The sequence below is a fragment of the Lemur catta genome, chromosome 21 (genome assembly GCF_020740605.2).
Source record: "Lemur catta isolate mLemCat1 chromosome 21, mLemCat1.pri, whole genome shotgun sequence".
NCBI lineage: Eukaryota > Metazoa > Chordata > Mammalia > Primates > Lemuridae > Lemur > Lemur catta.
This window is the reverse complement of record NC_059148.1, coordinates 21,981,975-22,001,171: the sequence shown is the minus strand read 5'-3', so window position 1 is coordinate 22,001,171 and position 19,197 is coordinate 21,981,975. Positions and strand designations below refer to the sequence as shown.

Genomic DNA, 19,197 nt, shown 5'->3' with positions numbered 1-19,197 from the left:
CAGGCCTTTACTATCCTTAAACCTTAGTCCCCGCCCCCTTGCCAATCATTTTATTACCTTATTTCTTTTTTTTCATAACACCTACCACTGATTTAAAGTCTCCCCTCCCATTTAAACGCAAACTCTAAGTCGGAAGGGGTTTTTGTTTTTTTTTTTTTTTTGCAGATTTAAATGCTGAATTCTGAGTGTCCGGCACACAGTTGTCGCTCAATGCATGTTTGTTGAAGAAGGAACAGTGCTTGGCGCACAGTCTGGGTTTGGCAAAGTCGCAGGCAGGAGAGCTGACCGGGTGAGGGGTCCCCGTACAGACTCCGGCCTTGGGCGCCGCAAAGCCGGGGGCGGCCAAGCGAGCACAGCGGCCCTGCAGGGGGCGTGGCGGGGGCGTGGCGTCCACCCGGAACTCAAGAGCCGCGGCGGCGGTGGTTTCCGGCCGCGGCGGAAACTTCCGGTGGAGGCACTGTCCCGTGGCAGCCGGAGGGACTGAGGAGAGCCTGGAGTCCCGGGAGCGGCGACGATGGACGACCACAGCCTGGAGGAGTTCCGTCGGTGCTGGCAGGAGGAGCTGGCGCAGGCCCAGGCGCTGAGGAAGCGGCGACGGCCCGAGGCTGCCGAGCGGCGGGCGCGGAGGCCAGAGGTGGCTCCCGGGCGCGGCGAGCAGGCCTCAGGCTACCTGGCACTGGCTCAGGGCCTCCTGGAGGGCGCGGGGCGTCCCCCGGCGACGCGGGCACCTCGGGCGGACAGGCAGGACGCGGCGAGCCGTTCTCGGTCTCCCCCGGCTCGCGAGGGCGGCGCTGGGGGCGGAGAGCAGCTGGTGGACCAGCTCATCCGCGACCTGGTGAGTGGCCCTCGCCTTCTGCCCAGGCCTTGGCCGGTCCCCCCGCCCCCAGTACAAATCCCCGCAATAAGTTAGAAAGTGATTGCTTGTGCCACCAATTGTCCGACAAAATGAGTAGACACACACACACCTATGTTTGTGCATGCATAGGGTATCTCTGGGGGCGGTGGTTCTCAACCGGGAGCGATTTTGTCACCCAGATTTGAACATTTTGGGGTGCCTCAACGTGTGTGCGTGCGTGCTGCTGGGCACATAATAGGTAGAGGTCGGGGGTGCTCGTGAACATCCTACAGTGCACAGGACAGCACCCACAAAAAATTACCCAATCTAGAATGTGAGTAAGTATGAGATTGGCGATCCTGTTTTTGGAGGATACCTAAGCTTTTAACAAAGGTTGCTTTTGAAGAGGAGGACCCATTTAATCGATAGGAAGGAATTTTAACTTTTCTTTTTATATTGTTTGTACCATTTAATTTTTTTAACTGCATATATTAAAAAAAATTTAAAACAAGAAAAAGGAGGAAAAGTCCTTTGGACACTGTCATTAGTGTGGAGTTTTTATCTTTTTGTGCAGCATGGATCCCTTGGAGAATCTTGGGATCCTCTCTCCACTAACAATAGCCCCCTTCACAAAGTTGGTAAAATCAAGATCACCTGAAATGCATCCGTGACCATTTGCGACTCCCAGGTTAAGAGTTAGGACAAGACAGCTGGTTTTAACAGTTTGTTTTACAAATTTTTATTTATTTATTTATTTATTTATTTGAGACAAAGTCTTGCTCTGTCACCTAGGCTGGAGTGCAGTGGCATCATCATAGCTCACTGCAACCTCAAATTCCCGGGGTCAAGTGATCCTCCTGCCTCAGCCTCCCTAGTAGCTGGGACTACGGGTGTGTGCCATCATGCCTGGCTAATTTTTTTTGTTTTTTTGTAGAGATGGGGGTCTCGCTCTTGATCAGGCTGGTCTCGAACTCCTGAGCTCAAGTGATCGTCCTGCCTCGGGCTCCCAGAGTTTGATTTAAATTAGGCTCAATGGAAACCCCTACAGCTTTCCAACTGGGAATAATTCTTTAAGTGGCAAGTTGTTTCAAGACATAATTATGTATTTTATGTAATACGTAGTTTTATTCAAATAACAATAGCTACTATTTGAGTTTTTACGAAGTGGCTAGTCCTGTGCTCTGTCTTATTTCTAATACAACAATCCTGTGAGTGGGTTTTTAACTCTCCTTTTACAAATGAAGAAACTCAAAGAGATTTTCTGTCATTTGCCCGTGGTTATCCAGTGGATAAATTCTGGGCATTGAATTTGGGCCCAGGTTTCTTGGACTCCACATTTCACCAAGTGAAACTTGAATTGGCATAAGAAGCACCTGAGGCCTCGTTAAAGCACAGGTGGATCCTCCCTAGACCTGCTGCTGACTCAGTTGCCAGGGGAGGGGTCCAGAAATCTGATTGGAATGGTCTAGATTGAGACATCGTACTCTACTATCTATCCTCCTGTGGTTTAGCCTCATTCTCAATGCTTTTCAGCTGTAACACTTGTGAGGGAGGCATCAATACCAAAAATAGTGGAGAAGTAAATCAAGTACAGTTGTCCTTTGAACGATGTGAGGGTTAGGGGTCCTGACCTCCCCCCCAGTGGAGATCTGCCTATAACTTTTGACCCCCCAAAACTTAACAACTAATAGCCTACTGTTGACCAGAAACCTTAGCAGTAATATTAACAGTTGGTTAACACATATTTTGTATGTTATATGTATTATGTACTGTGTTCTTACAATAAGCTAGAGAACAAATGTTGACTATTCATTAAATGGAAGTGGCTCATCATAAAGGTCATCATTCTTGTCACCTTCACGCCGAGTAGGCCGAGGAGGGAAGGATTGGTCTCGGAGTGGAAGAGGAGGAAGGGGAGGCAAACAGTGTAACTTTTATGGGAAAAAACCTGCATATAAGTGGACCCATGCAGTTCAAACCCGTGTTCAAGGGTCAACTGTATGCTAAAGATGGAGGGGACATCAAAATCTAAGTTTCATATTTAGTTGGATAAAGCCTACCCTGTCTCCCTGCCCGGTTCAGAATCACCACATTAGGTGTTACTAGGCTATGCTGTGACCAACATCCAAACTCTGGGGCCCTTCTACTTTTTAAAAATACTTTGCAATCATTAGTAACACTGCTACAGATAAAGCAGTAGTAATTTATTGTGTGCTTACTTTCTCTTTGGTACTATTTTAAGGGTTCAAAGACATTATTTTCTTCAGTTCTCGAAAACAGCCCTCTCCAGTGGCTGTTTTCAACCCCATCTGCTAGATTGAACATTAGGAAAGTAACTGATTTTTTAAGGGACACTAAACCTACCCAGTATCTTCAGTCTGAGAAATGCTGGTAAAATTTATAGAAAAGGCTTGGATTCCTGTGTCAATGGTTGCAAGCCCCAAAGCCCACAGGGGTCAGGCAGGTGATGTAGATGAGTGAAGTAGGCTAGGTGGTGTATATTGGGTCCTTTTTTTTTTCCCCCCAGCTCATCAGGTGTTAATCCCTTTCAGATTCCAGCCATAGTTTTATGGTCTGCTTCATAGTGGCAACCATTCTTTTGGTCACATTAAACATGTCAGTGTAGGAAATGTCTTGAAACATGGCCCTCTTGGTTTGGTTTTCTTACTTTTTAAAACTTTTTTCTAATTTAACTATTGAAATGTACAAATCATAAATGTACAGCTCAACTAATTTTCAAGTGAACACATCCGTGTAAGCACCCAGGTCACAGAACAGCATGTCAGAACCCCACCGCCACCCCCTGTTCTCTTCTACCCAGTAGTAACCACTCACCTGACTTATAACCACATTTTAATTCATCTGCTTTTGCACTATATATAAGTGGAATCATGCAGCACATATTCTTTCGTGTCTGGCTTCTTGTGTATAACATTAGCTGTGAGATTGAGCCCTATAAACGTACCACATTTTATTCATTCTTCTGTTGATGGGCATTATTGCTAATTTGTTAGTAGCCAGTTTGGGGCTGTCAGTAGTAGTGCCACTGTGAATGTTTTGTACATCTTTTGGAACGTGTACACATTTTTCCTGAGTATTCACCTGGGAGTGGAATTGCTGGGTCATAGGGTATGCATATATCGGCCTTGGTAGATGTTGACAGTTTTTCAAAGTGGTTATACTGGTTTTTTCACTTTTGATAGTACCTCTAGTATGTGGAATATAGTATTTCATTTTCTTTATTACCATAAATAAAACAACATCCAGCTGAAATGACATGTAGCAGCTGAACTTGATCCAGCATGGGTGAGCTGATAGGAAGTGACAAACTGGGAAATACATGCTGTGGCTGGGCTAAAGGTGGTAGCCACTGCCCATGTTAGCTGGTTGTTGCCATGTAGGAATGTGGTCCTGTGTTGTAAGACTTTTAGATTTTTTAAAAATTGAGAATATGTATTTTTATGTTGTCTCTTCAGTTTTTGCTGCATAAAAAAACCACCCCAAAACTTTGGATTAAAGTAACCACTATTAGCTCACCATTTAGCATGGTGGCAGTTTGAACTGGGTATGGGTAAGGTCACACATCTGAGGTTAACTGCTGGTCACCTGGGCAGCTCTGCTTTTGGGAGTTGGCTAGTTGGCTGTGTGTGTGTGGGTATGTCTGTCTCTGTGGATAGATGTGTAGGTCTGGGTTATGAGTTTCTCGTCATCCAGCAACTTAGCCCCGTGTGGGCCTTCTAAGTGTTTTGAGAACAGCAAGAGGACCAAGCCCCAACGCCCAGGTGCTTTTGAAGTCTCATTATAGAGAGGGGGGGAATGGAAGACAGTGTTATTGTCACATTGTGTAAACCAAGTCATATGGTCAACCCCAGAGTCAGTGTGGACTTACCCAAGTGCCTGGATTCAGGGAGGCATGACAAAGTCAGGGGCTGTCACTACAATCAACCCCACAAATTCTTCTCAGTTTTAATTGTTGGTAACTAATACAAAAAAAAATTTTTTTTTAAAGAGATAGGGTCTCACTCTGTTGCCCAGGCTGGAGTGCAGTAGGTGATCATTAGCTCACTGTAACCTCAAACTCCTGGGCTCAAGCGATCCTCCCATCTCAACCTCCTGAATAGCTAGAGCTATAGGTGGGAGCACCACACTTAGCTAGCTTTTACAAAAGTTTTTTTTATAGAGACGGGGGTCTCACTTTGTTGCCCACGCTGGTCTTGAACTCCTGGCTTCAAGTGATCCTCCTGCTTCAGCCTCCCAAAGCATTGGAATCACAGGCGTGAGCCACTGTGCCCAAGCACTGCCACCTGGATTTGCACAAACACATCCACACCCCTCTGGGATCTGAATCTTTTCTCCCTGTTTTCTCTCCTGGCTGTGTCCTAAAGCGCTGATCCCCAGTTTAGACTAAAAGGGGGCTTCAAAGCAGAGGTCCAGCCTGTTTTGTTTCACACCAACTTCCTTCACTGCCACACCCAGGCTCCTGGGACTCCCTCAGCACTGGCTCCCCCAGTCCTTTGCTCTGGCATTCTCTCACTCCCTGCCTGCAGTCCCCAGGGGAATGAGAATGTGTCTTGAAGTTAGAAAGCCTATTCCTGTTAAAAAAAAAAAAAAAGGTAAATCCCATGGACATTTATTGTGCATCTGCTGTGTGTAAGGCACTGGGCTGGTTAGAGTCTGTAGTGTGATAGTTTAGTTATATCATCCACACATGCAATCAACAGATTTTTATTGAATACCTTTTGCTCTTCCTCGCAGCTGGGCATGGGGATTAGATTAAATGTTAAGAGAGAAATTGGCTTTTTGTGGACTGCTTGGGAGCTTAACCACTCTTTATAGCATTGTTTCTCTGGAGAAATGATATCCAAGTTCTAAATAGCCAGCTTACTAACGAACTTTGGAATACCTCAGGGGACTGTCTGTACTGCCTTTTGTAGTCTCCCGTATTCATTCCATTTCACATGATGATGACTTATCTCTATAAAAGATTTTAGTTCTTTGAGTGTAGACGCCATTTCTCCTACATTTGCTAACAGCACCTCCCTCCCTCCAGTCCCTGGCATGACCCTGAATTCAGATAGTGTTTTGAACATAAATTATTTAAAAAAAATGTATTGCTTTGCCATGTCTGTAGAAATATTGAATGCTCACTGTAGAAATACTTAGGAAATTCAGCAGAATAGAAAGAAAAAAATATCTCTCATAATGTCATTGCTCAAAGACGACCATCGTCAACGTGTTGGTATTTCTGACATTTTTTTCTTTGTATAAGACTGTGTATTTTGAGACAAATTGGGGATTGTAAACAGATGCCTGATTATCTTGACAGCATTTCAGACTTTTTTCCCCCAGCCAACCAATTTTTTTGGTCTCAAAGAAGACACGGGTGAAACTGGAACTCATCCGTTCCCTCTGGTTGAGATTGTGTGGATCTGCTCTGCTCAGCTTCTGCAGTATGTGGAAAGTTGAGATAAACTTAGAAAACAGTCTCCTTTCAGTCACAGATTTAATAGAAATGGTATTACAGATCGCTTACGTGAACTCAGGGTGCTTTTCTCAGTTTCTTAAAAAAGCACCTAGAGAGATCTTTCATGTTCTCTCTGCCCTGGAGATGTACATTGGGAACAAAAACCTTAAGTCAGTTTCTTTACTTTTTACTGATTTGGCTCTTAGTAATTATCCCTTCTTCTGTTAAACAAGAGAAGACAGATTAAATTTCTAATAGTAAGGCAAAAAACCAATCCATTTACAGAATTAGTCTTACATTAGCACATAGGAGTACAAATCAGCCTCCCTGGGGATGGATCTATTTGCAATTTCTCTCAGCATTTTTGGAGTAAGTCCAGCAGACTTTGGGAAAATCTAGTATTCACTGACTTCAAATTAACAAAGTAATATGACCCCTTTGTGGGTTTTTTTGCTTGATTAGGAAAGAGAGGATGGATTGATTTTTATATCTGCCTGTGATTTAGGGTTGTGGTTCTCAACTTTTAATGTACTTGAGGATCCCCTGAGAAAGAGATATTTAAGCAGTAGATCTGGAAATTTGGTGGGAACCTGAGCACTTTTTTTTTTTTTTTTAACTCTACAGGTGATTTTGATGTTTAACACAGGACAAGAGTCACCAATACTGATAGAGAATCATTATCTGAGTCATTGTCAAGGAATTAAAAGCCAGGTTGTATGTTATAAAAAAGATACCTTAAATTTGAAGTAATATTAATACTTTGAATTTATTGGTCTTCTGTAGAATAAATTTGGCCAGTCTCACATTGTTGGGAGCTGTTAAATTACTACAAAATTATTCTCTCTAAACATTGTAGTCACATTGATATTTTTATAGTGTGACCAAGTTTCCCTATATTAATATTTCCAATGCCTTTAATTTCTTCCTTGAAATATCTTTGTTTCTGAAATTTGAAGTTGTCCATTTGCATGTTTTTAAGTCAATATAGAGTCGCATTAATGTGGCCCATAACTTTGGATGGCTGTGTGCTGAAGTCTGATAGCATCTTTTATTTATTTTTATTAGTTTTATTTTTAATTGAGATATAATTGTACTTATTTATGGGGTACAGTGTGGCATTTCAATAAATATATACAATGTGTAATGATCAAATCAGAGTAATTAGCATGTCCATCACCTCAAACACTTTGTGTGTTGGGAACATCTTTTATCTTCTAGAAACAAGGTATTTCTATGCACACTGGTAGCAAGTAGTATTTTTTACCTACGTTTGTGGACTGTGGGAAGTACCAGATCAGAGTACTTATGACATTCTGCTGCTGCTACAGTATTAGGATTTATGTGATTACCAGGCCACAGCCTTTGTCCAGGATGTGGCTTCATATTCTTGTGAAATCATGCCTACCTATTTAAAAAAGTTGCATTTTCAGCCTTAGGGTCAAACATGTTCATAACTCTGTCTTTTATAAGGTGTTTCCCAGATGATATGTTACTAATAACAACTGAAGTTTATGAATCGTTTACTTATCCTTGAATTTACTCTGTTTTGTTGGCTCTCTGTCTGTGTAATAGCGTCACTCTCAATTACCTGCATTCCAGTGTGCCTCCTTCAGTAGAGGAGAGGGAAGCAGGCTATCTAGACTAATGTCTCTGGCAGTGTATACAGGAACCCTTGGGAAAGTATTGAACACAGGACTATCATGGGTCACGTCTGTGGTGTTGGTAAAAACGGTTGGACTTTGCACAAAACAGACTCTGAGACGGAGATTTGCACGTAGGTGCTTTAGTGGGTCAGCCTTTCAGAGAGGTCCCAAAGTGAGGCCGGGCGGCCAGGCCTTTGTGCCGAGGCATCAACTAGTCATTGAATGCAGGCTGCCCTCAGGGAGGGGATGTAACTTGGACAAAGCAGCTTGTTTGGTCAAAGGCAATGCCTAGGAAGGGACTCAGCTATGAGTCAACAGTAAGCAGCATTTTCATCCAGGGGCATGAATGTCTGGGACCTGAAGGGGAGATCTGAGTGACCAGCTTCTGCATCCACTACAAGAGCCATTGACAGAATGTCTTGCCAAAATTATTCCAGGTGTGCAGCATGAAACGTCAGCATTTGGTCTCCTGACCTCATGGGTCTACATCTTTCTTAAGATGTGGATCTTCCTGTAGTATATTGGTTTCTTTTTTCCCCCCTGCCATTTCCCAGCCAGTGGTTAGCAACAGGGAAGGTCATTTACGTGGAAGTCTGGGACTTGATCTGTTTTGAAGTTTAGATCAGAATTGTAAGAGCACAGTGATTGGGGAAAAAAAAGTTTGGCTGTATCATGTTGGTATTTACATAATTACAATTCAGTGCTTTGAAACAGTGGTTGCCCTCCAGAACTTTCTAAATAGTCAAGAACCATCACAGTACGTGCATTAATTAGCAGTGATCCAGCGTGGAGTCTCATTTTATTTTTAATAGCGTACTTATTTCGTAGAGTGCTTTTGTCTGTTTTACAGATGAGGAAGCTCAGATGTGTTTAGCCCAGTCTCGTGGCTGGTAAGGTGACAGAACAGGTTTATCAGTTTGAATCTTTGCTCTGAATCTTTGTTTCTCAGAGATTGTGGTGATTGGGATCAAGATAATGGTGGCAGGGCTGGGGTTATGCTAAGACAGAGCCATTATTATCTTCCAGGGTGAGGATGGAGAATAGGCCAACTGAACAGGCAAAAGATGGAAGGCTCCTGCTACTAGAAGTGTGACTTTTCTGCACCAGAATAACTAAAAACAAAGCAGATGCTGTCTCGTGCCTCATGAGAGTTGTGTCAAGTTCAGAAACCAGTTCATATTGAGTCCTGACTGGGACCAGTTGAAGAAAGCAATGCCTGGCAAGTCTCTTAACAGTGAAAAGCTAAGTTTTCACTGATGAAACTTCAGTTTCAGTGAGTGCAGGCTTTTCTTTGCCTTTGTTCTGGTTGTATGAGGATAAGGAACATTGTTCTCTTGTTTCTTTATCCAGTAGGTAAAGTAGGCTGGTCCCTCCATTTCACAAAATCAAAATAATCCCACAGAGAAAGCAGTGGGAAGTTCGGTTTTGCAAAGGAACATCTTGTCTTGTGTGCAGCTTTCCTTAACGGGCAGTGACTCCCTCCAGTGTTGTGTTGAGGAGTCTCAAGTTGTATCTGGGCTGAGGGAGAAAGTGATGCCTCTTTTTCTTGGTGAGTGAAGCCAGTTAGTTGTGTGAGGGAACCTAGCCTGACATTAGACCAATGACTTTCCATTATTTTTTTGGGCAAGGACTCTGTGTCTTCTAATTGAACTTGCAGATTTTTTTCCTGTTTTTTTTCTTTATGGCCAACATTTGTCTCCTGATTTTACATTCTGTTCCTTCTTTGCCCACAGAGAATTGTCAGTGCTTTTTCTTTTCTCCTGTAGAGATCCTTTTTGGCCTTCCTATTTAACTTTGCACTGTTTTTGTAGTTGCATACCACATTTCCTTCTTCTGCTCTGGATTAGCTTTTAGCCCTGAGACTCCTAGATGAATAGAAACATGATTCCAGAAAAATCTTTACCCTGAGCCTTGGTAGGGTCTAAGTCAGTGCTCATATTCCCTTAAAAATGCTGATACTATTTTCTATTTTGAGGCTACAGCATTGTGATACGTTAAGACTGTTGTATTTGAGTGGTGAATAACAATTTTCTTGCAACCATTAAGTCATTGATGTCAGTCAAAGCTTATTAAAAATGAATTTTATTAAGTGAGTTCTGTTGGGACAAAGAATGCAGTTTTCCCTAGCTTTGCAGAAGCACATACCAAAGTGAGCCTTGGCAGGTGGATTTGGGAACTGGCAGAGAGGTACATGTGCATACTTGGCTTTTTTCTGTTTCACACTCATATTTCTTTGTGCTACCAGGATCATCATGACAGCCTTATCTCTCAAATAAAGCCTGTTACCTCATCTCTAATTGCTTATCCAAAGGCAGGCGAGCTCTAATTTCTCTGCATTAATAAATGACACCAAAGAAGAACTGCTTTGTTTGTGCTGGCTCACTCAGGTTAACCAGCGTAAGCCCCTGAGAGCATTAGGAAACCTTGTGCTTCTCCAGGGCCAAGGAGAGATGGTGTTTGCCATCTCAGTCAGGAGCAGTGTTCCATTTATTTACTTTTTGCTCACTTTCACAGCCCTGTTCTTTTCCCGATGAAAACCTTTTAGTGACCTCGGGCAGCATTGCTCCAGCTGTGGGTGCTCACTCCCTTCCAAGTTGGGGGTACAGTGGTTTTCCTGGGAGGAAGGGTGGCCTCCTTGATTTCAAGGCTCACTCTCTGGGCCACCTGCTGCTCACCCTTCCATAGAAGGCAGGAGGCTTCCCGCAGACCTTTGCACTGATTCCTGTGGTGTACCCCAGGACGTAAGACAGCACCCCTGCTTCTCCTTTTGAAGCATTATGGGAAACAGTCATGTGGATTTCATAAGTGAATGTGAGGAGGGGTGGTTTGGGGGTCAGAGAATTGAGCGTGGCTGGCAGGTTCTGAATTAGTTCCATGATTCCTTCATGAAAAGGTGAGGATGCTTCTCTCCTGGGAAACAGCTTCATCTCCCTTGTCACCACCTAAGAATATCTCTGGTCATTTAAAGGGCCTGTAAGTAGCAATTATTTTCATATCTTAGAATCGTAAACTTATTTTCTTTCTTTTTTTTCTCCTCAGAATGAAATGGATGATGTGCCCTTCTTTGATATCCAGTTGCCTTATGAATTGGCAATCAATATATTTCAGTATCTGAACAGGAAAGAACTAGGAAGGTGTGCACAGGTAAGCCATCATTAACGTGTTCAAGATTTTCCTAAATGCGTGATTGAAGTATAGGAAGATCCTGGGTAACAGAACTTTGCTTTACAGAATCAGTGAATTGGTTAGCAAGTTTACTTGAAGGAAAGCAACCTTGACCTTAAAGGGTGGTGTTGCACATCACCACTTGGTGTGTATCTTTCTGTGACCGTCTACTGAAGAACTCTCTTCTGCAGTCTGAGTTATGGCTGACCTGTGGCAGCGTGCTAGAGGCTGACAGCTCTGCGCTCAGCCTTTATTGAGCTTGCTTGTGCTGTTAATGTTCTCACAGCTTTTAATGCAAAGATGTGAACTCTTGCTTAAATCAAGCCAGTTGTTAGGTTGGTAGCTGAGGGTCAGCCTGGGGACAGAACAGTGAAGTCATATTTTAGGTGTACAGGCCAAATTACCATTTAAACACCAGAGTCCCACTCAGTGAGGTGTAAAAGCACGTGAGAACTGAGACTCACTGCGGGATTGCAGATCAGTGTCACCCATCTCGTGCTTACTCTGGGACATACGCCTGTGGCGTGGAATGGTGAGATGTATCATTTAGCCCAGACCTCATCGTGTGTACGAATCGTGGGGGGATCTTGATAAAAAGCAAATTTGGATTCAGGAGGTGTGGGGTGGGGCCTGATAGTCTACCTTTCTAACCAGGTGATGTGAATGTGGCTTTGGCCACACTTTGAGAGGCAAAGGTTTTTATGCCATTAAAATTGTTCTCTTCTTGTCTTTTTGGCCAGGAGTGTATAATTTTTCTTCTTTAAAAAATATATTTTATTTTTTTACATTGACAAGTAAAAATTATATTTATTGTGTACAACATGATGTTTTTAAATATGTATGCGTTGTGAAATGGCTCAAACTAATTAACATATATTACCTCACACTTCGTTTTTTGTGGTGAGAACGCTTAAAGTCTCTTACTCATTTTCAAGTAGACACGCATACACATGCATGCACGCATATAGGAGAAAAAAAAGATTTTCAAGTATACATTATTAACCATAGTAACCATGTTGTACAATAGAACTCTTGAACTTATTTCTCCTGTCTAGCTGAAATTTTGTATCCTTTTACTAACATCTTCCCAATCTCCCACTCCCCAAATTCCCTGGTAACCACCATTCTAATCTCTATTTCTATGAGTTCAACTTTTTGAGATTCCACATTTAAGTGAGATCATGTGATATTTGTCTTTCTGTGCCTGGCTTTATTTCACCTAACATAATGTCCTCCAAATTCATTCATGTTTTTGTAAATGACAGGATTTCCTTCTTTTTTAAGACTGAATAGTATTTCATTTTGTGTGTGTGTGTGTGTGTGTGTGTGTGTGTGTGTGTATAAACACACCATATTTTCTTTATTCATCTGGCTGTAGACACTTGGATTGATTCTGTATCTTGGCTATTGTGAATAATGCTACAATGAATGTGGGAGTGCAGATATCTCTTTGACATACTGATTTCATTTCCTTCGGGTGTATATCCAGTAATGGGGTTCATGGATCATATGGTAGTTCTAATTTTAATTTTCTGAGGAAGCTGTGTTTCCATAATGGCTGTACTAATTTACATTCCCACCAACAGTGTGCAGGAGTTTCCTTTTCTCCACATCTTTTCCAACACTTACCTTTCGTCTTTTTGATGATAGCCATTCTAACAGATACGATGTGATAGCTCATTGTGGTTTCAATTTGCCTTTCTCTAATGATTAATGATGTTGAGCATTATTTTGCATACATCTCTTGGCCATTTGTATGTCTTCCTTTGAGAAATGTCTATTCAAGTTCTTTGCTCATTTTTTAACTAGGTTATTTGTTTCCTTGCTATTGAGTTGTTTGAGTTCCTTAGATTTTGGATGTTAACCCCTTATCAGATACATGGTTTGCAAATATTTTTCCCCATTCTGTAGGTTGTCTCTTCACTCTGTTGATTATTGGCTTTGCTGTGCAGAAACTTTGTGGCTTGATGTAATCCCACCTATTTATTTTTTCTTTTGTTGCTTGTTCTTTTGGCGTCATATCCAAAAAATCATTGCCCAGTCCAGTGTCATGGAGTTTTTTCCATATGTTTTCTTCTTACAATTTTATAGTTTCAAGTCTTATGTTTAGGACTTTATTCCATGTTGAATTTTTTTTCTTTTTGTATATGGTGTGAGATGGGAGTCTAATTTCATTTTTATGTATGTGGATATCCAGTTTTCCCAGCACCCTTTATTGAAGAGACTGTCCTTTCCCATTGTGTGTTCTTGGAATCTGTGTTGAAGATCGATTGACTGTAAATGCGTGAGTTCATTTCTGGGCTTTCTGTTCCATTGGTCTATGTGTCTTTTTTTAAATGCCAGTACCTTGCTGTTTTGATTACTATAGCTTTGTGCTCTTTTTTTTTTTTTTTTAATAAATTTTTTTTTTGAGACAGAGTCTCACTCTGTTGCCTGGGCTAGAGTGCCGTGGCATCAGCCTAGCTCACAGCAACCTCAGACTCGACTCAAGTGATCCTCCTGCCTCAGCCTTTCAAGTGGCTGGGACTACAGGCGTGCACCACTATGCCTAGTAGAGATGGGGTCTTGCTCTTGCTCAGGCAGGTCTCAAACTCCTGAGCTCAAGCGATCCTCTAGCCTCGGCCTTCCAGAGTGCTGGGATTACAGCCATGAGCCACCATACCTGGCCTGTAGTATATATTTTGAAGTCAGATCGTGCGATGCCTCCAGCATTGTTTTTTTTGCTCAAGATTACTTTGGCTATTCAGGGTCTTTTTTGGTTCCATAAAAATTTTATAATTGTTTTTTTCTATTTACGTGAAAAATGTCTTTAGAATTTTGATTAGCAATTACGTAGAATCTGTAGATCACTTTGGGTAGTGTGGACATTTTAACAGTATTAAGTTTTCCAACCGATGAACATGGGATATCTTTCCATCTATTTGCATCTTCAATTTATTTTATCTTTTTTTTTATAGTTTTCAATGTACTGGTCTTTCACTTCTTTGATTGAATTTATTCCTAAGTATTTTATTTTTTTGTAGGTATTGTGAGTGGAATTGTTTTCTTGATTTCTTTTTCAGATAGTTTGTTGTTAGTGTATAGAAACACTGCTGATTTTTGTATGTTGATTTTATATCCTGCAGCTTTGCTGATTTTATGTTAAAAATTTATCTTAACAGTGTTTTGATGGAGTCTTTTAGGGTTTTCTATATATGAGATCATGTTGTCTGCAAATAGGGACAACTTCTTCCTTTCCAATTTGGATGCTTTTTCTTTCTTTCTCTTGCCTAATTCCTCTGGCTTGGACTTCTAGTACTATGCTGAATAAAAGTGGTGAGAGTGGACATTCTTGTCTTGTTACTGATCTTATAATAGAAGAAAAGCTTTCAGCTTTTCACTGTTGAGTATATTAGTGGTGTGTTTGCCACATATGGCCTTTATTGTGTTGCGGTATGTTCCTTCTATACCTAATTTGTTAAAAGAGATTTTATTTTACCATGATAGTATCTTGAATTTTGTCAAATGCGTTTTCTGTATCTGTTGAAATGATCACTCTATTAATGTGCTATATTACATTTATAGATTTCCCTTGATTTTTATTAAGTAAATGTGTGTATGATTGCTATTTGGTTTTTGATAAACTGTGTTTCCTAGAAGACACTGTAGTATCCATTTTCCATAACTGCCAAAAAATTAGTTTGTTTAGTGGTTACCATTTCCATCCCTGGATTCCATAATGCATTTTACACAGTTTACACCTTCAAGAGAAAGGGCTCAGTAAAATTGAGTGGTAGGAAAACTATACACTATAATTCAAAGCATCACCACCAATGTGAAGTTCAAAATATTAAGGCAGTTTGAGAGTGGTGAAAACTGTAGCCAAATTTAGTCTAGAGCTTGCTACCTCCATAGCAGTTCAGTGAAATCACATGATACAGGACAGTTTAGTGAGTTTCTGGTGTTACATTATTTCTTTATGAAGCGTTTTGCTTAATCAAAGTTATTTTTCTACTTAAATATAAATTTGAAAAGATTTTTGGTATTCTGTGGTATTCCACAGTATTAAGTGAGAGCAAATATTTTTTGATGCAGAGTGTATGTCTTTAGGAAATGATGGAAATTATTTAAAGGCTCAGATTCACTTAAAAAAAAAATGTGCTGAAGTGTAAACTGTGCTTAAAGCCTATCAGTTGCATTAAGCCAGAGTACCTATATTGTTTTCTTTCCCCTTGGAAATTTGATTTGTTATATTCTAACTTTACACATTGGCCCTGCTCCCAAGAGTTGAAAACGAGAGTGTAGCTAAATGAGTCCAACTCCTGGATTTCAGCCTGATGCTGTTAGCTGAAGTCTTGGAACAGGGTCTGTTAGCTAGCTGCTTTACACAAAGTCAGCATTAGACGATAAAATCTTCATTCTTGATAGTGAGCTGCTGTTTAAGGAATCATTTCTTTTAACATTGCTTTTTGCTCTCCTGCTTTGTAGAGAGCCATGTGGCTTTCACATCTGCTGCTAGTTTTCTCATCCAAAGAGTTTATCAGTGAAAGATAGGATCTAGTGGAAGAATAGATCCCCTTTAGGTACAAAGAGGCTGCATTACAGGGTAGATTGGTTATGCTGGTGAGATTATTCTGCAGGTGTGAACAGTTTAATTTGCAACACAGTAGTCCAATTGTCCACCAGAATTCTCTCTTTGGCCAGTTGGATTTGGGGTTTTTTGTTTTGTTTTATTAACCTAGTTTTTAGAGCACATGTATAAAGAATAAAAAAAATTCTTAAACAGAACCCCTTAAAGGTACAGTGACTAAGTTGGCAGTGATCTAGGAAGCCAGGATTTTTATAGAGCTCTTACACGAAGATGACAGTGGATGGCCAGTAGTTTGTAGAATTGGCTTTGTTTCTTCAATCGTTAAAATAAAAACCACAGAGTCATAAAAAATCAGTAGCATTTTCATTTGTTTCTTGTGGTGTTTTTATTTTTGAAACAGGGAAGAAGTCCTTCTGTTGAATGGAATGCCCTGCTGCTTTACGATTTTGTTTTAGAGGGGGCTTGCCTTTTCTGTCTTTCCGTCTCTCTTTTTCTCTCTTTTAATCTAGGCCCTTTGGGATTTTAGTGAAATTGTGCCAGTTATGTGGAATTGGCACCAGGAACTATATGTATTTCCTTGGGGAAAACCTATTTGCTTAGATCTCTATGCCAAATTGGTAACTGACTAACAGTAAGGAGCCCTGGCTGGGAGGAGGCCTTTTGAGATTTAATCATGCCACAAACTATGCTGGAGAACTGATTTTGCTCTGACTCTGCCTCTGCCTCCTTTCCATGTCCTCTCCTCTTTTTCTGCTTTATGAGGCTTTATGTTTTCAAAACTAAAGCCTTGCTACATTCGTTTGTGGTCCTTGTGCACTGTGATGCTGACGTCTCTAGCTCCTTGCTGTCAATAGTTGTCTCTTGAGGGACTTAGTATCTCTGAGAGAGCATTTCTTGCTGAAACGTCTTGAAAACAACGTGGTTATTAGTAAGCAAGCTATTTGTTGGACAATTCAACAGCATTATCATTTTGCTGTTTATAATTTTATGTTCATCTTTTTTTGTGCTCACAGGATTCCTGGCACTTTAAAGGATAATATTTTTCAGTGACTAACAATGACAAAGTTGTCGATTTCCAAAATTATAAAATTGTTTGTTTTTTATGAGAAAAGTAAGTCTGTCATTATATCATGATATGAATAATTCTGAGGAGGGATGGTTTTTTAGGTATTTGCCAACATTCATTTTTTAAACTTTTAAAATAATTATAAATCCACAGGAAGTTGCAAAAAATTGTACAGAGAGGTCCCATGTACCCTTCCCCCAGTTTCCTCCATTGGTAATATCTGCAGAACTACAGAACATGGTGGGAGCCACCATGCCCAGCCCTTTCATTTTTAACATATATTTTAGTTTTGTGTATTTCCTAATGTGTAATTTTAGAAGTTTAGCTGCTTGGACATCAGCAATATCAGTTTTTTCAAGTAAAAGGCAGAAAAAGGAAAAATGTGCATAAAGAAAGCAATAAAGAACAAGAGGGGGTCAAGTGCAGTGGCTCATGCCTGTAATCCCAGCACTTTGGGATGCCAACGTGGGAGGATTGCTTGAGACCAGGAGTTTGAAACCAGCCTGGGCAACATAGTAAGACCTCATCTTTATAAAAAATTTAAAAAAAAAATTAGCCAGGTGTAGTGGCGCATGCCTGAAGTCCCAGCTACTTGGGAGGCTGAGGCAGGAGGATTGCTTGGCCCAGGAGTTTGAGCCTGTGGTGTGCTGTGATCACACCACTGCACTTCAGCTTCGGTGACAGAGTAACTTTTCTCTAAAACAAAATTTTTTTTAAATTTTAAAAACTAAGAAAAAGAGGGAAGATGCAGAGGTTAAAAATGTAAGATTTATGATAAAACTGGTGAGCAAGAAGTAGGTGATACAAAATAAGTAATTCTGGAACTAAAACCCAGTATATTAGATTATGATATTTCACAATTTCAAAGAAAATATGATCTTGCGATCTTACCAGAGGCTCATGTAGAGGAAACTGAAATCCAAGTGCTTATAGCTAAAGATCTATAATCTTAATGAAGTCTTTGAAAGTGAGGAATCCGTAGCCAAGTGAGACTGAATTGATTTTCATGGCAGAGATGATTCTGCAGATCTGAGGTTGCTGGCAGGGTTCCCTTAGTTCTTAACTTTCACCTTTGCCACCAGGCTTCGCCGTCAGGGAGATATATGAAGGTTCCTTGTATGCCTAAGACCCAAATACCTTCAGGAGTTCTTTTTAATTCACGTGATTGCAGTGGCTGCCTCCTTTAAGCAGGGGTTTAGGGAGAGGCAGAGCAACTCTAGAAAACAGATTGAGAGCTAGATGAAACAAGAATGGCAAAATAGTGACAAATCGTTGAACTGATAGGTACTTGGGAGTTGTTTATACTGCTCATTTTACTTCTGTGTGTCTGAAACTTTCCATAATTAAAAAGTTTAAAAGAAAAAAAAAAGCAGAAAGCAAGGTAATTCATTTGAATAAGAAAGAGCCTGTTGAGGCCAGCACATGCCAGGAGCTGAGCTGTTTATACGACCTTTGGGAATAAAAGCAATCCAATTTTTTAAAAAAGACTTTTCTTTCATCTCATTCAGTTATTCACAGACGGTTCACTATGTGCCAGGCACTGCTCTAGATAGTGAATACAGCTGTGAACAAAACATTTAAAAACCCTGCTTTTCAGAAAGCTTACATTATATGCACTAAACACGTAATTAAATAGAGAGTGCATCAGATGGCGATAAGTGCTATGGAGAAAAATACGACAGCAGTGGTGATCGGGTTGTACTTTTTCGTGGCCAGGGAAGATGTCACAGAGAAGGTGACTTTTGAGCAAAGACCTGAAGGAGGAGGGGTGAAGGAAAGAAACTGCAGGTCTCTGGCGGAGGGGAATAGCAAGTGCAGAGGCCTCGAGACAGGTGTGGCAGCTGTGTTTGAGGAGCAGCAGGAAGGTCAAAGTGGGTGGGTTGTGGTATACTAAATAATGGCCTTCCCAGATACCTTCACATCCTAATCCCTGGGAAAGGGTAGATGTGATTAAGTTAAGGATCTAAAGATGGGGTGAGGGTGATTATCTTGGGTTATGCAGGTGGACCCAGTATAATTACTGGCCTCCTGCTCTTTATGGAAGGGAGGCAGGAGGTCGGAGAGGAGAAAAGATGCTGTGCTGCTGGCTTTGAAGATGGAGGAAGGGGCCACAAGCCGAGGAATGCAGGTGGTTTCTAGAAGCTAGAAAAGGTAAGAACAGATTTCCCCATGAAGCCTCCAAAAGGAATGTAACCTTGCCAACACCTTGATTTGACATTTCTGGCCTTCAGAAATATAAGAGAATAAATCTGTGTTGTTTTAAACCACTAAGTTTGTGGTAGTTTGTTAGAGCAGCCAGAGGAAACTAATATGGGTTGTGGTATGCAGAAGGGAATAAGAGGGGAGATGGTCAGAATGTGAAAGACATTTAGTCCATTAAAAGGGCTGGAAGTTTCTTTTTTTCTTTGTTTTGTTTGTTTTTTTCCTGGAGGAAGATATGGGACAGGGCCCTAC

The 19,197-nt window shown here is 41.0% G+C and overlaps 1 protein-coding gene across 1 annotated transcript in view; it reads left to right on the top strand.

Annotated features, from left to right (window-relative positions):
* Positions 1-421: 421 nt before the first annotated feature.
* FBXW8 (F-box and WD repeat domain containing 8) overlaps positions 422-19,197 on the top strand; it is a 100,631-nt gene continuing 81,855 nt past the window's right edge. The window contains exons 1-2 of the mRNA XM_045534241.1: positions 422-835; positions 10,982-11,086. Coding sequence (XP_045390197.1) covers positions 515-835; positions 10,982-11,086 — 426 coding nt within the window. The 5' untranslated portion in view covers positions 422-514. The remainder of the gene's footprint in view (positions 836-10,981; positions 11,087-19,197) is intronic.